This window comes from Bos indicus, chromosome 2 (assembly GCF_029378745.1).
Source record: "Bos indicus isolate NIAB-ARS_2022 breed Sahiwal x Tharparkar chromosome 2, NIAB-ARS_B.indTharparkar_mat_pri_1.0, whole genome shotgun sequence".
Lineage (NCBI taxonomy): Eukaryota > Metazoa > Chordata > Mammalia > Artiodactyla > Bovidae > Bos > Bos indicus.
In genome coordinates this window covers 59,757,296-59,776,670 of record NC_091761.1, presented here as the reverse complement: position 1 = coordinate 59,776,670, position 19,375 = coordinate 59,757,296, and the positions used below count along the sequence as shown (strand labels likewise).

General features: G+C 40.2%; 1 protein-coding gene across 1 annotated transcript in view; it reads left to right on the top strand.

Annotated features, from left to right (window-relative positions):
- Positions 1 to 19,375, top strand: part of THSD7B (thrombospondin type 1 domain containing 7B) — a 1,073,031-nt gene that overhangs the window by 757,684 nt on the left and 295,972 nt on the right. Inside the window, exon 14 of the mRNA XM_070768428.1 lies at positions 8,180 to 8,443. Within this exon, the coding sequence (XP_070624529.1) occupies positions 8,180 to 8,443 (264 nt within the window). The remainder of the gene's footprint in view (positions 1 to 8,179; positions 8,444 to 19,375) is intronic.

Here is a 19,375-nt window from a genome sequence, read left to right as displayed (position 1 = left end):
TTGTCTTTCATCCGGGTAACCTAGTTACCTCTTCTTGAATCTAAGTTGAAGGAAAACTTACTCTTAATGGCAAGGAGTTTAACAATCACCAAAAAAAAAAAAAAAAAAAACAACCTTAAGAACTGTGAATCAACACAGGAGATCTAAGACCTAGGAGAGACTTACCCAGTTGTCTAGATTCCCTGAGGGTGTAGATTAGCACAAAGGGCCTTTTCTGGAGGGTTAAGGCCCCAGATAGAGTTCAGGCAAATGAGACAAGTATATTCTGAGTCCCTTAGTGGTCACCAAAATTCTCACTGAAAGACAAATGCACAACACTCATGTTGTGAGTATAGCTTTATCCAAGGTCTGAATGATAACTATAGCCCAGGAGATAGCCTCTTAGATAACTCTAAGGAACTGCTACAAAGATGTAGTGCTAAAAGTTAGTTTATATGTGACTTAAAGGGACTATTCCATGCAAAGATGGGCTCAATAAAGGACAGAAATGGTATGGACCAAACAGAAGCAGAAGATATTAAGAAGAGGTGGCAAGAATACACAAAGAACTGTACAAAAAAGATCTTCATTACCCAGATAATCACGATGGTGTGATCATTCACCTAGAGCCAGACATCCTGGAATGTGAAGTCAAGTGGGCCTTAGGAAGCATCACTACAAACAAAGCTAGTGGAGGTGATGGAATTCCAGTTGAGCTATTTCAAATCCTGAAAGATGATGCTATGAAAGTGCTGCACTTAATATGCCAGCAAATCTGGAAAACTCAGCAGTGGCCATAGGATAGAAAAGGTCAGTTTTCATTCCAATCCCAAAGAAAGGCAATGCCAAAGAATGCTCAAACTACCACACAATTGTACTCATCTCACATGCTAGGAAAGTAATGCTCAAAATTCTCCAAGTCAGGCTCAACAATACATGAACTGTGAACTATCAGTTGTTCAAGCTGGTTTTAGAAAAGGCAGAGGAACCAGAGATCAAATTGTTAACATCTGCTGGATTATCGAAAAAGCAAGAGAGTTCCAGAAAAACATCTATTTCTGTTTTCTTGACTATGCCAAAGCCTTTGACTGTGTAGATCACAATAAACTGTGGAACATTCTGAAAGAGATGGGAATCCCAGATGACCTGACCTGCCTCTTGAGAAATCTGTATGCAGGTCAGGAAGCAACAGTTAGAACTGGACTTGGAACAACAGACTGGTTCCGAATTGGGAAAGGTGTACATCAAGGCTATATATTGTCACCCTGTTTATTTAACTTATATGCAGAGTACATCATGAGAAACGCCGGGCTGCATGAAGCACAAGCTGGAATCAAGATTGCAGGATGAAGTATCAGTAACCTCAGATATGGAGGTGACACCACTCTTATGGCAGAAAGTGAAGAAGAACTAAAGAGCCTCTTGATGAAAGTGAAAGAGAAGAGTGAAAAAGTTGGCTTAAAGCTCAACAGTCAGAAAACTAAGATCATGGCATCTGGTTGCATCACTTCATGGCAAATAGATGGGGAAACAGTGGAAACAGAGGCAAGACTTTCTCTTTTCAGGCTCCAAAATCACTGCAGATGGTGATTGCAACCATGAAATTAAAAGACTCTTACTCCTTGGGAGGAAAGTTATGACCAAACTAGACAGGATATTAAAAAGCAGAGACATTACATTGCCAACAAAGGTCTGTCTAGTCAAAGCTATGCTTTTTCTAGTTAGTCATGTATGGATGTGAGAGTTGGACTGTGAACAAAGCTGAACACTGAAGAATTGATGCTTTTGAACTATGGTGTTAGAGAAGACTCTTGAGAGTCCCTTGCACTGCAAGGAGATCCTACCAGTCCTTCCTAAAGGAAATCAGTACTGAATATTCATTGGAAGGACTGATGTTGAAGGTGAAACTCCAATACTTCAGCCACCTGATGCGAAGAACTGACTCATTCGAAAAGACCCCGAGGCTGGGAAAGATTGAAGGCAGGAGGAGAAGGGGACAACAGTGGATGAGATGGTTGAATGGCATCATTGACTCAATGGACGTAAGTCTGAGTAAACTCCAGGAGTTGGTGATAGACAGGGAGGCCTGGCGTGCTGCAGTCCATGGGGTCACCAAGAGTCGGACACGACTGAGTGAACTGAACTGAACTTTTGTTGTTAGGTAATGCAGTCAGCATGCATCTTGGTAGAAACCTACCACTAGTCACAAAAAAAACAGAAATCTCAATGTAATGATTGTATTGCTTTTCTATGTATTGGAAGATGTTAAGAAGTGTGATTTATTGGAATTCTTTCTGAAGTGCATGTAACTGTGTAAGGGTCTGTTTGTCCAAACCACAAGCATTCTGTCATTGTCTTTAATTTCCTCTGTCTGAAACTTTGAGTTCACTGTCAGTCAGCAACTACAGTGGGTTAATCTTTGTAAAGTTGAATGGAGAGCAAAATACTCTTTGTTCTTTTGTTTGCCATATCTTTGGTAGAAAAATAAGTAGTGAAAAATGTGCACTTCTGAAGCCTTATTTTTATTGTGATTCTAATGCTTGTATTTTGGTTTCCCCCATGTAATTTGGTAGTAAATATAATAAGCAATCTCAAACATGAATGATAGTATTAAAAAACATGGGCTTAGACTATAAAGCAATGTTATTCTCTAACATAGACACACCCAGAGAAGCATACAGACATGAATACAAGCCCTTTGTTGTATAGGGGACCATCTAAGGTGTTTATTTTTTCTTTTTCCATTTTTTAAACTAAAGTCTTCAGTTTAATATCTGAGTGTTCTCTGTGTTTTATGCAAATTAGATAATCATAAGTTTTAGATTTAGTGATAACTAAAGCAGTTGCTTATACAGTACTGTAAATTATCAGTCTAAAAAATAGAAAATCTACCTAGGTTACTAAAAAATGATATATTCAAAATAACTGGATAACTAATACCTTTTAAATATTGTAGATTTGTGTTTTTGTAGAATAAGTTATAAATTTCTAATTTAAGGTGAAAAATGTCCTCAGAGTTGTAGTGGAGATTGATTTTTTAAAATATTTTTAAAATACTAGCTGGTTCTGAATCCAAAGATTAATACTGATTATGACTAGAATGTAATTAAAGTTAGTTCAGTTCAGTTCAGTCGCTCAGTTGTGTCTGACTCTTAGCCACCCCATAGACTCCAGGCCTCCCAGTCTATCACCAACTCCTGGAGTTTACTCAAACTCATGTGCATTGAGTTGGTGATGCCATCCAACTGTCTCATCCTCTGTGGTCCCTTTTTCCTCCCGCCTTCAATCTTTCCTAGCACCAGGGTCTTTTCAAACGAGTCAGTTCTTCACATCAGGTGGCCAAAGTATTGGATTTTCAGCTTCAATATCAGTCCTTCCAATGAATATTCAGGACTGATTTCCTTTAGGAAGGACTGGTTGGATATCCTTGCAGTCCAAGGGACTCTCAAGAGTCTTCTCCAACACCACAGTTCAAAAGCATCAATTCTTCAGCACTCAGCTTTCTTTATAGTCAAACTCTCACATCCATGCATGACTATTAGAAAAACCATAGCCTTGACTAGACGGACCTTTGTTGGCAAAGTAATGTCTCTGCTTTTTAATTATGCTGTCTAGTTTGGTCATAACTTTTCTTCTAAGGAGTAAGCACCTTTTAATTACATGGCTGCAATCACCATTTGCAGTGATTTTGGAGCCTGAAAAAATAAAGTCTGACACCGTTTCCCCATCTATTTGCCATGAAGTGATGCAACCAGATGCCATGATCTTAGTTTTCTGGATGTTGAGCTTTAAGCCAACTTTTTCACTCTCCTCTTTCACTTTCATCAAGAGGTTCTTCAGTTCTTCTTCACTTTCTGCCATAAGAGTGGTGTCACCTCCATATCTGAGGTTACTGATACTTCTCCCTGCAATCTTGATTCCAGCTTGTGCTTCATGCAGCCCGGCGTTTCTCATGATGTACTCTGCATATAAGTTAAATAAGCAGGGTGACAATATATAGCCTTGATGTACACCTTTCCCAATTCGGAACCAGTCTGTTGTTCCATGTCCAGTTCTAACTGTTGCTTCCTGACCTGCATACAGATTTCTCAAGAGGCAGGTCATGTGGTCTAGTATTCCCATCTCTTTCATAATTTTCCAAAGTTAAGGACCACCAATAATTTGTTTTTTATTGTGAAAATTATCTCTGCATTAACTAATTTGCTCAAAGCCTTCTTCAAACAGTGATCCCATGTAATTAAGAAAGATATCACAAACATAGAGACAGCATATATTTTACAGAATATTTGTTCTGCCAGTAACTTGGTTACATTGTACATGAACATTTTCCTTATTCCCATTCTTTCTCTCTCTTATGTCTTCCTTTTTTTTCACCTTTTTAGAAAACTTTGTTCAATTATTCAAGGAATAATTTTTATCATTTATGTGTGCTAGACCTTGGAGCTCTACAAAGGAATAGATAGACTTGGTTTTAATTTAAGAGCTTCCACTATAATTTACGGAGAAGACAATGGCACCCCACTCTAGTACTCTTGCCTGGAAAATCCCATGGATGGAGGAGCCTGGTGGGCTGCAGTCCATGGGGTCACTAAGAGTCGGACACGACTGAAGGACTTCACTTTCACTTTTCAGTTTCATGCATTTGAGAAGGAAATGGCAACCCACTCCGGCGTTCTTGCCTGGAGAATCCCAGGGACGGGGGAGCCTGGTGGGCTGCCATCTCTGGGGTTGCACAGAGTCGGACACGACTGAAGCAACTTAGCAGCAGTAGCAGCAGCAGTATAATTTAGGTATTTTTGGTATGGATAGTGACAACACAGTATAGTATCTGCTACAATAGCTGTTATGAAGGGTGCTTATTAGTTTTTTTTTTTTTATACTTCTGTAACAAATTACCACAAATTTTATGAGTTAAAACAATGCAAATTTATTACCTTACATTTCTGTTTGTCTGAAGTCAGAGATTTTACAGGACTATTAACAAGATGTTGTCAAGATAGGATTTTTTTTTTCTAGAAGTTTTAGCGGAACATGTTTTCTTTCCCAGCTTCTAGGAGCTGCTTACATTCCTTGTTTATGGTTCTTTTCCTCCAAAGTCTTGAAATTCAGTAACATTGTATGCCTTTGATTATTCTATCACACTTATATCCCCTCTGACTCTACTCAACCTGGAAAGGTTCTCTGAATTTGAGATCATGTGATTATGTTGAACCCAACCAGATAATTCAAAATGATCTCATCCCAACATCCATAATCTTAGTTACATCTACAAAGTTTATTTTGCCATAGATGTTTAGTTGTTCTAGGGATTAGGCTGTAAACGTTCTTGGAGAGCCAGTATTCTGCCCATCAGATGCTACCCAAGTACAGAAGAATACCTCTTCTAGAACGGAGATAAAGAGTGTGTTCAAGGAGATAAAGAGTGTGTTCAAGGATGACTTTCTGGAGGAGTAATCCCAGTTTGGACCTAAAGGACAGGTAGTCATTAACTAGGCTATATAGAGAGGGTAGAATTGGTGACCATTGCTGGAATAGAACATGCAAAGACCAGAAGTTAAATGAGTGGCTTTTAGGAACTAAAAATTCTCAGTATTATTTTTAATAATACTGTCATGTTAAAAATAATACTGAGAATTTTTAGTATGACACAAGCAGAGTGGTGCAGCATATTTGTGAGACAAATATCAACAGACCCAATCCTATGGAACTTTGATGACCAAAGTAAAGAATCTAGACTTTATTCCATGAACTGTGGTAAACCACTGGAAACTTTTAAGTAGATGAATGATATGATCAAGTTTCTAACTTTGTAAGTTGGACCTGGCTGAAGTGCAGGGAAAAGATTGAAGGGAATGAGTTATGGTGGCCATAAAATCTTGAAAGGAGCCAGTATAGTGATTTAAGCTGGGAATTCGGTGGAGGGCTAAATATGAGTATTGGTAGAACTGGGAAATGTAGAAGGAGAAGGAAAAGTTATGATGGTCAGAGTGAGTGAGTGTTGCTGTTGCCAGGTTGACTTTGATCCTTTAGGTGTAGATTTTCAGTCTGCGGCCCTGAAGTTTGAGTAAGAAATCTGAGCTGAAGATAATAATTAAGGACTTAAGGGGTACAGAGGATTATGCTCTTTGTGAGGATCAGAAAAGAGAGTGTCAGTCTATGCCTTTGGAAACCCATTAGTTAAGAGAGGTACAGAGGGAGAAGAATTCAACAAATAGATGAACAGAAAATGATATGCCCAGAAAGATGGTGGGGGTGTGAAGCAGAGGTGAGGGACAGAAAGGTAAGGTGTGAAAGGACATTTCAAGAATGATGGTGTAGTCAATGCTCCAAGGCTATCATTGACTATCAAGTCTGAAAGATAAAAAGTAAAAGATAGTTCAGGATGTTATTACTCTGGCGAGAGTTAGCAGTTTTAAGGAATAGGTAGACTGAAAATCTAGAGTTAAGTGTGTTGAGAAGAGAATGGACACATAAAAGATGGAGAAAACTGTGCTTTTTGGACATGTGAGAAGCACTAGATACTTGGGTATGTTGAATGCTGATAAGAAGGTGTTAATCCTCCTCACCCACTGATATGTCTCCCATGCAGTAAATGCTCACAGCAGAGATAGAGGGAGTGCTCCTCAAACTTATTCTCAGTAAGTGGCCCTAATGGTAGATGCAAGAAATATATCCCCCTGGAGAGACAGTGATGTGTCCAAAGCTTCTACAAGATCTTTCATAACCTATAGGAATCCTTATTTATTGAGTCCAGAAGCATCACAGAAGAGATACAGCTGGTCCTCCAGGTGACAACTGTAGAATTGTTGTGTGTAATGTAAACTATCTGGAGCCTCCCTGATAGCTCATCTGGTAAAGAATCCACATGCAACATAGGCTCTCACGTTTGATTCCTGGGTCAGGAAGATCCACTGGAGAAGGGATAGACGACCCATTCCAGTATTCGTGGGCTTCCCTAGTGACTCTGAGGGTCAAAAATCCACTTGCAATGAGGGAGACCTGGGTTCAATCCCCGGGCTGGGAAGATCCCCTGGAGGAGGACATGGCAACCTACTCCAGTAGTCTTTCCTGGAGAATCCCCATGGACAGGGGAGTCTGGCAGGTTATAGTTCATGGAGTTGCAAAGAGTTGGACATGACTGAGCAACACAGCACATGTAAACTGTTTCACAATGAGAAAGTAATCTATGTATCATCAACTTATAGCAAGCATTTCCAAAACAGCCATTTAAGACTGGAAATAGATTAATAAAGCTCCCTACTATTTAAAATAACCAGCCGTGACTCTCACTAATGGCCCACTAATGAAGAAACAAAGAAAAAGTATTAAATCTGGGAAAACTTAAAAATCTAGAGGAAGTGTGTTAGTAGCAAAGTTGAGTCAAGTTACAGACTGTCTTAGAATCCATTAAACATAATTATCAAGTACTCACAGCTTTGAAAAATGACTCTGCATTGTCATTACTCAAAAGTTGGGACTACACCTAAAAGGTCCATAAAAGTCAACTGGTAATGTTAGGTCATATTCTAAAATCTTTAAGTTAAAAAGGTCTCTCAAAGTGCAAGTCATATCTTTTTCTCAGATTAAATTACCCAACTTGCTTTGAGCATTTATTTCAATATATTGTTTCTGTCAGCATTTCTGAGTTCCTGATAACAGGAATCAAAATAAATTACACTTTGTCCGCCACACCCCAGGTGACACCCAGGCTAACTCCAAGGCCATTGTCTGGGAGGATATAATTTTTTTCCTTGAATAAACAAACTATTTTTTTAAAAGTCACTTGAAAAAAAGGCAGAGTTATACTTACCCCATTTTGTTCACTTCCCTGGAAACCATTACTTTCAAGGAAAATGGAGACAAGGTAGTCAGTTTTTATCAACAAATTATAAAGACATCAATATAAATCAACAAGAATTTTTCTAGTTGTCAAGCCACTGTAGCAATTTTTTCTAAATATTTTTTGCCACTCTCCAATATGAAGCCTTTTTTCCCCCCAATTAACTTAAATTTCAAAGTTGCTGTGGGAATTGCTTCATTGTCCTAGGATTTACTTCTGTGTTAAAGGAAAAAAAAAGTGGAAAAAAAAAAAAAAAGGAAAGGCTTTATTTGACTTAATTGCTTAAGAGCTTTGAAATGTGAACAACTTAGCAAAACAACAGATGTGAAATTAACACATCCATGTCTCTTGTTGGAACAGGGAAAAGCAGAAAGAAGGAGAAATGCCAGGATGCTGACTTGTACCCTCTAGTGGAAACAGAACCATGTCCTTGTGATGTGTTTACATCTCATCCTTATGGAAACTGGTCAGATTGCATCCTTCCTGAGAGCAGAAAGGAGGCTCATAGAGGACTGCGGCTACAAGGAGATACCAAAGAATGTGGACAAGGCCTGCGCTTTAGAGCAGTAGCCTGCTCTGATAAAAATGGAAGACCTGTTGACCCTGTCCACTGCAACAGTTCTGGTAAGGAAATGGGTGAGGAGTAACCCATGAGAATACTGACATGTAGCCCAGGATGTGTGTCCCAGGTCTAGAACTCATAACCTTGTTTCTTAATATTTGCTTCAGTTTTCCTTTGTCAAAAACACACTGCCTCTCATTAAGCATGAATATAGGAAATGTACATATACAGTGGTTATCTGGAATGTGAGTGTTCGGATCTTTGACTCACGTCTCTCTATACTTCTGTGTGTGAGCACAGGCTTTCTCTGAGAGAGCCAAACCTAACACAAATGAATATATTTTATGCTGTTTATTGGTGCTTTAATCACTTATATAGAAGGCATCAGACCTTCAGTGTCTCATAAGGGTGTTGACAAAATACCAATGAAAAAGTTAATATTAAATGTTGTACAGTACAGTGTGTAAGTACATGTAAATTAAGACTAGAATTGTAGAAAAGAAATTAGGCAAGCTGGAGGAATTTTTCAAACTTTAAACAGGGAGTTCAGTTCAGTTCAGCTCAGTCGCTTAGTCGTGTCCGACTCTTTGCGACCCCATGAATCACAGCACGCCAGGCCTCCCTGTCCATCACCAACTCCCAGACTTCACTCAGACTCACGTCCATCGAGTCAGTGATGCCATCCAGCCATCTCATCCTCTCTCGTCCCCTTCTCTTCCTGCCCCCAATCCCTCCCAGCATCAGAGTCTTTGCCAATGAGTCAACTCGTCACATGAGGTGGCCAAAGTACTGGAGGTTCAGCTTTAGCATCGTTCCTCCAAAGAAATCCCAGGGCTGATCTCCTTCAAAATGGATTGGTTAGATCTCCTTGCAGTCCGAGGGACTCTCAAGAGTCTTCTCCAACACCACAGTTCAAAAGCATCAATTCTTCGGCGCTCAGCCTTCTTCGCAGTCTACCTCTCACATACATACATGACCACAGGAAAAACCATAGCCTTGACTAGATGGACCTTTGTTGGCAAAGTAATGTCTCTGCTTTTGAATATGCTATCTAGGTTGGTCATAACTTTCCTTCCAAGGAGTAAGCTTCTTTTAATTTAATGGCTGTAATTACCATCTGCAGTGATTTTGGAGCCCAAAAAAATAAAGTCTGACACTGTTTCCACTGTTTCCCCATCTATTTCCCATGAAGTGATGGGACAGGATGCCATGATCTTCATTTTCTGAATGTTGAGCTTTAAGCCAACTTTTTCACTCTCCACTTTCAGTTTCATCAAGAGGCTCTTTAGTTCCTCTTCACTTTCTGCCATAAGGGTGGTGTCATCTGCATATCTGAGGTTATTGATATTTCTCCCAGCAATCTTGATTCCAGCTTGTGCTTCTTCCAGTCCAGCGTTTCTCATGATGTACTCTGCATATAAGTTAAATAAACAGGGTGACAATATACAGCCTTGACGTACTCCTTTTCCTATTTGGAACCAGTCTGTTGTTCCATGTCCAGTTCTAACTGTTGCTTCCTGACCTGCATACAACTTTCTCAAGAGGCAGGTCAGGTGGTCTGGTATTCCCATCTCTTTCAGAATTTTCCACAGTTTATTGTGATCCACACAGTCAAAGACTTTGGCATAGTCAATAAAGCAGAAAGAGATGTTCTTCTGGAACTCTTGCTTTTTCCATGATCCAGCGGATGTTAGCAATTTGATCTCTGGTTCCTCTGCATTTTCTAAAACCAGCTTGAACATCAGGAAGTTCACGGTTCACGTATTGCTGAAGCCTGGCTTGGAGAATTTTGAGCATTACTTTCCTAGCATGTGAGATGAGTGCAATTGTGCGATAGTTTGAGCATTCTTTGGCATTGCCTTTCTTTGGGATTGGAATGAAAACTGACCTTTTCCAGTCCTGTGGCCACTGCTGAGTTTTCCAAATTTGCTGGCATATTGAGTATAGCACTTTCACAGCATCATCTTTCAGGATTTGGAATAGCTCAACTGGAATTCCATCATCTCCACTAGCTTTGTTCATAGTGATGCTTTCTAAGGCCCCCTTGACTTCACATTCCAGGATGTCTGGCTCTAGGTGAGTGATCACACCATCGTGATTATCTGGGTCATGAAGATCTTTTTTGTACAGTTCTTCTGTGTATTCTTGCCCCCTCTTCTTAATATCTTCTGCTTCTGTTAGGTCCATACCATTTGTGTCCTTTATCAAGGCCATCTTTGCATGAAATGTTCCCTTGGTATCTCTAATTTTCTTGAAGAGATCTCTAGTCTTTCCCATTCTGTTGTTTTCCTCTATTTCTTTGTACTGATTGCTGAAGAAGGCTTTCTTATCTCTTCTTGCTACTCTTTGGAACTCTGTATTCAGATGCCTATATCTTTCCTTTTCTCCTTTGCTTTTCACTTCTCTTCTTTTCACAGCTATTTGTAAGGCCTCCCCAGACAGCCATTTTGCTTTTTTACATTTCTTTTCCATGGGGATGGTCTAGATCCCTGTCTCCTATACAGTGTCACGAACCTCATTCCATAGTTCATCAGGCACTCTATCTATCAGATCTGAGCGCTTAAATCTATTTCTCACTTCCACTGTATAATCATAAGGGATTTGATTTAGGTCATACCTGAATGGCCTACTGGTTTTCCCTACTTTCTTCAATTTAAGTCTGAATTTGGCAATAAGGAGTCATGATCTGAGCCACAGTCAGCTCCTGGTCTTATTTTTGTTGACTGTATAGAGCTTCTTCATCTTTGGCTGCAAATAATGTAATCACTCTGATTTCAGTGTTGACCATCTGGTGATGTCCACGTGTAGAGTCTTCTCTTGTGTTGTTGGAAGAGGGTGTTTGCTATGACCAGTGCATATTCTTGGCAAAACTCTATTAGTCTTTGCCCTGCTTCATTCCATATTCCAAGGCCAAATTTGCCTGTTACTCAGGTGTTTCTTGACTTGCTACTTTTGAATTCCAGTCCCCTATAATGAAAAGGACATCTTTTTTTGGGTGTTAGTTCAAAAAGTCTTGTAGGTCTTCATAGAACCGTTCAGCTTCTTCAGCATTATTGGTTGGGGCATAGGCTTGGATTACTGTGATATTGAATGTTTTGCCTTGGAAATGAACAGAGATCATTCTGTCATTTTTGAGATTGCATCCAAGTACTGCATTTTGGACTCTTTTGTTGACCATGATGACTACTCCATTTCTTCTGAGGGATTCCTGCCCGCAGTAGTAGATATAATGGTCATCTGAGTTAAATTCACCCATTCCAGTCCATTTTCATTCACTGATTCCTAGAATGTCTACATTCACTCTTGCCATCTCTTGTTTGACCACTTCCAATTTGCCTTGATTCATGGACCTGACATTCCAGGTTCCTATGCAATATTGCTCTTTACAGCATCAGACCTTGCTTCCATCACCAGTCACATCCACAGCTGGGTATTATTTTTGCTTTGACTCCATCCCTTCATTCTTTCTGGAGTTATTTCTCCACTGATTTCCAGTAGCATATTGGGCCCTTACTGACCTGGGGAGTTCCTCTTTCAGTATCCTATCATTTTGCCTTTTCATACTGTTCATGGGGTTCTCAAGGCAAGAATACTGAAGTGGTTTGCCATTCCCTTCTCCAGTGGACCACATTCTGCCAGATCTCTCCACCATGACCCACCTGTCTTGGGTTGCCCCATGGGCATGGCTTAGTTTCATTGAGTTAGACAAGGCTGTGGTCCTAGTGTGACTAGATTGACTAGTTTTCTGTGAGTATGGTTTCATTGTGTCTGCCCTCTGATGCCCTCTTGCAACACCTAACATCTTACTTGGGTTTCTCTTACCTTGGGTGTGGGGTATCTCTTCACAGCTGCTCCAGCAAAGCGCAGCCGCTGCTCCTTACCTTGGATGAGAGGTATCTCCTCACCGCCGCCCTTCTTGACCTTCAATGTGGGATAGCTCCTCTAGGCCCTCCTGCGCCCGCGCAGCCACTGCTCCTTGGGTGTGGGGTTGGCCCTCCCGGCCGCTGTCCCTGGCCTCGAGCGTAGGGTTGGTCCTCCTGGCCACTAAACAGGGAGAAGACTCTCTTTTTATTATTTTTGAACCTTGACATAATTTAAAAGATATGGGTAAACAGAGAAAAGAATGATGGTTAAATACAGTTGGTGTAAACATTGATGGAGGAGGCTTGACTATTGATAGCAGTGGAGCTTATCTAGTTCCTGCTCTACTTTTTGGTTTTTAATTACCTTTAAACAAACAAAAACTAAAGAAGTTAGGGATTTTATAGAAGGTATGAATAGAGAGAATTTATGTTTGAGTGGTAAACTCTAAAAAAATAAAATAAAATTGATAGATTTTGGTCACTATCATCAAGGCTTTTATATTTTATTAAGTTTTCTCAGTAACCAGAAATAACAAATTGAATTCACTTTTAACACACAAGTAAATGATAGTTTGTTTTTATTCTATATTGCTAGTATATCAGCTCATTTTATTTAGGCTATACTTGGATCATTATAGGAATGCAGTTTGAGATTTAATAATTTTTAGTTAGCACAGTCATTGCACTGCCTGTTGAGTTAGTCTGCAGTGTTGTATTCAGTGATTTTACTTTCAGAAACATTAAACACATCACAGACAAGTAACGGACCCATTTGGGAAAAGCTAGAGTTGATTACTCCGATCTTTGTTTTTCACCCAAAATGCATTGTTGTTGTTTAGGGCTTCCCTGATGACTCAGGTGGTAAAGATTCTTCCGCCTGCAATTCAGGAGTCCTTAGTTTGATCCCTGGTTCGGAAGGATCCCCTGTAGAAGGGAATGGCTACCCACTCCAGTTGCTTAGTCACTAAGCTGTATCTGGCTCTTTTGTGACCCCATGAACTGAAGCCCTCCAGGTTCTCTGTCCATGGGATTTTCCAGGCAGGAATAATGAAGTTAATTATCATTTCCTTCTCCAGGGGATCTTCCCAACCCAGGGATTAAACCCATCTCCTGCATTTCGGTAGGTGGATTCTTTACCACTGAGCCACCTGAGAAGCCCTTAGTATACATAATGGTCTATTTTTAAAATTGTCTTGAAATATATTTGATGTATAACATTCATTGCATAAATTTAAGGTGTACAGTTTAATTCAAGACATTTGTAGGTTGTAATATGATTGCAATTGCAGTGATGATACACACATATAATATTATATATTTATCATTTCTTTTCAGTGTTTGGAATAATTCTAGTCTCAGTAAGTTTGGTTATAAGACTATATTGTTGTCCATATTATTGTACTGTGCATTAGATCCCTTTGGCTTCTTTACTGCTCATTCCAAGTACATACTGTTAAAAAAAATTATTCTATCCTTGTATTATCCCTCCACTCCTATCTCCTGGAAACCACCATTTTACTGTTTTTATGAGTTTGACACTTTTAGATTACACATATAAGTTGATATAACACATATTTCTCTGACTTGTCTCAGTGTACTATCCTCTAGGTCCATTTACATTGTCACAAATGGTGAATGTCTTTCTCATGGCTGGATAATAGTCCATTGTTTATATACACTACAAGTTCTTTGACTCATCTGTTGATGGGCACATAGATTGTACATATAGCTGTGGGCAACACAATTCAGTAAATTCTGAATTACCTATGCTAACCGCACAATTGCACTCATCTCACATGCTAGGAAAGTAATGCTCAAAATTCTCTAAGCCAGGCTTCAGCAATATGTGAACCATGAACTTCCTTATGTTCAAGCTGGTTTTAGAAAAGGCAGAGGAACCAGAGATTAAATTGCCAACATCCGCTGGATCATGGAAAAAGCAAGAGAGTTCCAGAAAAACGTCTATTTCTGCTTTATTGACTATGCCAAAGCCTTTGACTGTGTGGATCACAATAAACTGTGGAAAATTCTGAAAGAGATGGGAATACCAGACCACCTGACCTGCCTCTTGAGAAAGTTGTATGCAGGTCAGGAAGCAACAGTTAGAACCAGACATGGAACAACAGACTGGCTCCAAATAGGCAAAGGAGTATGTCAAGGCTGTATATTGTCACCCTGCTTGTTTAACTTATATGCAGAGTACATCATGAGAAACGCTGGACTGGAAGAAGCACAAGATGGAATCAAGATTGCCAGGAGAAATATCAATTACCTCAGATATGCAGATGACACCACCCTTATGGCAGAAAGTGAAGAGTAACTAAAAAGCCTCTTGATGAAAGTGAAAGTGGAGAGTGAAAAAGTTGGCTTAAAGCTCAACATTCAGAAAACGAAGATCATGGCATCCAGTCACATCACTTCATGGGAAATGGATGGGGAAACAGTGGAAACAGTGTCAGACTTTATTTTTTTGGGCTCCAAAATCACTGCAGATGGTGACTGCAGCCATGAAATTAAAAGAAGCTTACTCCTTGGAAGGAAAGTTATGACCAACCTAGATAGCATATTCAAAAGCAGAGACATTACTTTGCCAGCAAAGGTCCGTCTAGTCAAGGCTATGGTTTTTCCTGTGGTCATGTATGGATATGAGAGTTGGACTGTGAAGAAAGCTGAGCACCGAACAATTGATGCTTTTGACCTGTGGTGTTGGAGAAGACTCTTGAGAGTCCCTTGGACTGCAAGGAGATCTAACAAATCCATTCTGAAGGAGATCAGCCCTGGCATTTCTTTGGAAGGAATGATGCTAAAGCTGAAACTCCAGTACTTTGGCCACCTCATGTGAAGAGTTGACTCATTGAACAAGACTCTGATGCTGGGAGGGATTGGGGGCAGGAAGAGAAGAGGACGACAGAGGATGAGATGCCTGGATGGCATCACTGACTCAGACGTGAGTCTGAGTGAACTCTGGGAGTTGGTGATTGACAGGGAGACCTGGTGTGCTGCGATTCATGGGGTTGCAAAGAGTCGGACACAGCTGAGCAACTGAACTGAATGGATTTTATGGAATACTCAAACCACAGATAATATTAGCCCGGTCTCTTTGTCTTTAGGAATATCACTGAGGGGACCAGTATTAAAATTATGCCTCATTTAAAGCAAACAGAACACTTAAGAGTGGAATTTGTGTCTGTATCCTGTCAGCAGATCTTTGCTGCTGTTGAGTTCATCACTGTCTAGTGTCAAGGTGTTGGATTTAATTCTCAACTCTGTGTGACAACAGGCCTGGATGATTACCTAATTCAGTCAACAGAATAGAATGTGCCAAAATAATGATACTTTGGGAGAGTTACGTCCAGTTATGCCTCTTATCCCAGTGATATTATTTTCAAAGAATAGGACATGAAAGCACCCCACACCTCAACATACTCCATTCTCTCTGCTATGTCCTGCCTTCATCCCTTCCTTCATTCCTGTCTCTGCTCCTAACAAATCTTTGCCCAACTCCTATAATAAATCATTCTTCATCACTTCCTATTCCCCATTCATGTATGTGTGCTAAGTTGCTTTATTTGTGTCATACTCCTTGAGACCCTATGGACAGTAGGCCTCCAGGCCCCTCTGTCCATGGGATTCTCCAGGCAAGAATACTGGAGTAGGTTGCCTTGCCCTCCTCCAGGGGATCTCGAACTTATGTCTCTTATGTCTCCTACATTGACAGATGGGATCTTTAACACTAATGCCACTTGGGAAGCTCCTTATTCCCCTTACCAGTCTTTATCTTTCTTCATGGTACTTAATCACTAACTAAAATATTATGCATTTACATTTTAAAAACACTTTATCTCTCTCTCCTATGATTGGATAGTAAAATTCCAATAAAGAAAGAACTGCTTTTTATTTTTTACTTTTCTTTTCAGCTATATCCATGGCACCTAGAATGATGCCTGAAAGTTAGTAGGTATTTAAAACATATTTGTAAACACATGACTAGACCATCAGGTCTTAATAAGTTTGCCTCCTAAGCATTTTCTCAAGCTTCTCTTTTCCTCTTGCTGTCTACTACATCCAGTGACAGATGTTACAATATTGTCTTAACCACCTGATATCTATTATCCACTAAGAGCCATCAATCATCACACTAAAAGACATGTGTGACCATGCCAGTACTGTGCTGGCAGTTTCTCCTGGTCTCTTCTGCATATACCAGCTCCTTAACAGGACCTTAAAGGAGTTCCATGACTATATATTCCACCTGGCATGCTCTTTTTCCTCCTTTCATGAGGCTCCTCTTCCTTTGAGATAAGACAAAGTGATGCCTGATCCAGGAAGCACTTTTCCTACTTCCATTTCCAGGGTAGGTAAGAGGATCATCCTTTTTTTCCTTTATCAATATATTTAGATTTTTTTTTAGCCATATACTGCCAAGGTCCAGCCCCGGCTGATCCAGGGAGTTCGAAGCGGGGACGGCATCGACGAGGATCAGGATACAATAGCTTCAATTAGATATTAATTAGAGATGTAAAGAGTAATAGAATGAGGATAGCTCAGTAGGAAAATTCAGTGGAGAAAAGAGGCTGAGTAGCTTGGTTTATGCGGGAGACCAATAAAACTTCAAGACAAGAAGTTTGCACCACTTACGTAGGCCGCAGGCGTCCTTCCGTTCTCCCGAAGGAGAGGAGACACTGAGGCCTCCCCAGTCGGATCTTAGAAGCCCAGGCATAATTAGTAAGCTTGGTGGGTTCCGCGCTCCAGATGGAGACTCAGCCAGAGTTTGAGAGAGAGAGCCGACATGGGGAGACCAGTATTTTGAGAAACTGATCCCAATTCTTTATTTTCCATGGTCTACTTTTAGACACTGAGATGTTACGCAAAAGTCACGCGGGGTCAGCAGTCCTGACTTTTATCAAAGTATTTGCTTCATACAAATGTATACAGAGGTCTTAGGGGTGTTACATCATCTTCTGGCCAAGGGGCCTGCTGACCATTTATGACCCTCTCCTTGTGACAGTGGTCAATCAACCAGGACACTTATTTCTCCAGGGGTGATTATTCTTAAAAAAGACTCCACCTTCCAAAGGTACCAGATAAAGTTACATTCCTATAGGGTGAGGGTGTAGTGGGTTTTAATTAAGGAAAGAATTTACTTAGCCTAAGGTCTAACATGATTAATATCAAAGGTTAATACTTATTTCTTCTATATATTCATTAATGTGTGTAAGGGCAGGGGATATGGAGACTTAGCAACAAACATTGGCTCAACAAATGAAAAACCCTTCACCAATATAATTTCTAATCAGCCCACTATACTTATACTAATAGTTTTCTAACTTCTCTAAAGAACCTGTTTTTAGAAGGTTTAAAGCATCTCGTGCCTCTCATGGTTGGGAGGCTGTGAGCAATCACACGTGGCCGGACAAGCCTGTCCAGGCAGGCTAGAGAACCTTCAGAGGAATTTGTAGGTTAAAACACTCTTGTCACGCCCAGGAGTTTTTATTAACTGGAGCTCTAAGTTAACTCCTTCTCCAAAAGAGGTGGTGGGGGACAGCCCCCCATAAAGTCAGAGGTGTAGGTGAGAGCACAAAGTAGTAAAGTAGGCAGGCTCTGGTTATGGGAGTAGATGCTTGAGGATTTCCAGGGGGACTCCTGAGCCTCGATCCCGCCTTTGCGTACGCCAAGCCTCCTTCCTCATGACCTTTGCCATGGGCGGAGTGCCTCACGCTGGCCCCCAACAATATACTTTTCTGTTTCTCTTACTAACCTGTTTGTTTATTGAATCAGGTTCATTTCAATTCAGGTGTATTGACTCAAGTTCATTTCTCCATCCCCAGGGCTTAACACAGGGTCTGGCGCACAATAGACTTTCAGTTATGTTGGTTGAATGAATGAAAAGGTGAGTTTAGATATGACCAGAGGCAACGTGCATGCCTTGATAAAAGTTTTGTGTGTGTGTGTGTGTGTGTGTTAAGAGTTGTTTGGGTAGAATAGCTGAGTATAATAAGTAGGGAACCACAGAGAAGTTGACTCTAAAACACAAGGCCAGTCAAACACTAGAATATTTTGTTTTATTTTGCCCTTAAAAAATGTTTGGGATTAGGGGAAGTCCTAATGTACTGGAATGAAATTGTATTGCTACCAGTAGACAAGGAATATTTTTGAAAGAATGGGAAAAATGCAGAAAAATAATTTTCCTAGTGATCCAGTGAGAACTATGTGAATAAAATTTTAATTCATCATATTATAAAGTGAAAATGGAATTTGTTTCATATCTGATTCCAGATAAATTATGATTGAGTTGGAGAGGCAATTAATGATCTTATATTAATGATCACTTGTATTTCACCCAGAAATAACTTGGCATTGGCAACTTAAGTCTAGTACAGCAAGTCAACTAATTTGCTGTTATATATAAGGAGGTATGGATAGCAAGCAAAGCACAATAAGAAATCTTTGTGATTTAAAGAATAATATTTCATGTACTTGCAGTTACTGACAAAATGGGAATTTAATCTTAGTACATTTAGAAAGTTTAGTTTCTATGACTGTTGCAGGAAGGGGGACCCCTTCCAGGGCCCGAAACTGGGCTCTTGTCCAACACTCGGAAATGAATTGTCTGAGGAGACACATGTGCTGACAAAGCAAGAGATTTTATTGGGAAAGGGCACCCAGGTGGAGAACAGTAGGGTAAGGGAACCCAGGAGAACTGCTCTGCCACGTGGCTTGCAGTCTCGGGTTTTATGCTGATGGGATTAGTTTCCGGGTGGTCTTTGGCCAATCATTCTAATTCAGAGTCTTTCCTGCTGGCGCACACATCGTTCAGCCAAGATGGATGCTAGCAAGAGGGATTCTGGGAAGTGGACGGACACGTGGTGTCTCCTTTCAACCTTTCCTGAACTCTTCCGGTTGGTGGTGGCTTATTAGTTCTGTATTCCTTATCAGGATCTCCTGTCATAAAACAACTCATGCAAATGGTTACTATGGTGCTGGGCCAGGGTGGGCAGTTTTAATCAGTGTGCTTCCCCTAACATGACTATATTGAATTTTATATTATTGAAAAGATTTAGCTCAACTACATATGGGCTAGTTTGTTTTGGCCAAGATAGACTGAAATTTACATCTTTATTAACTGAATTG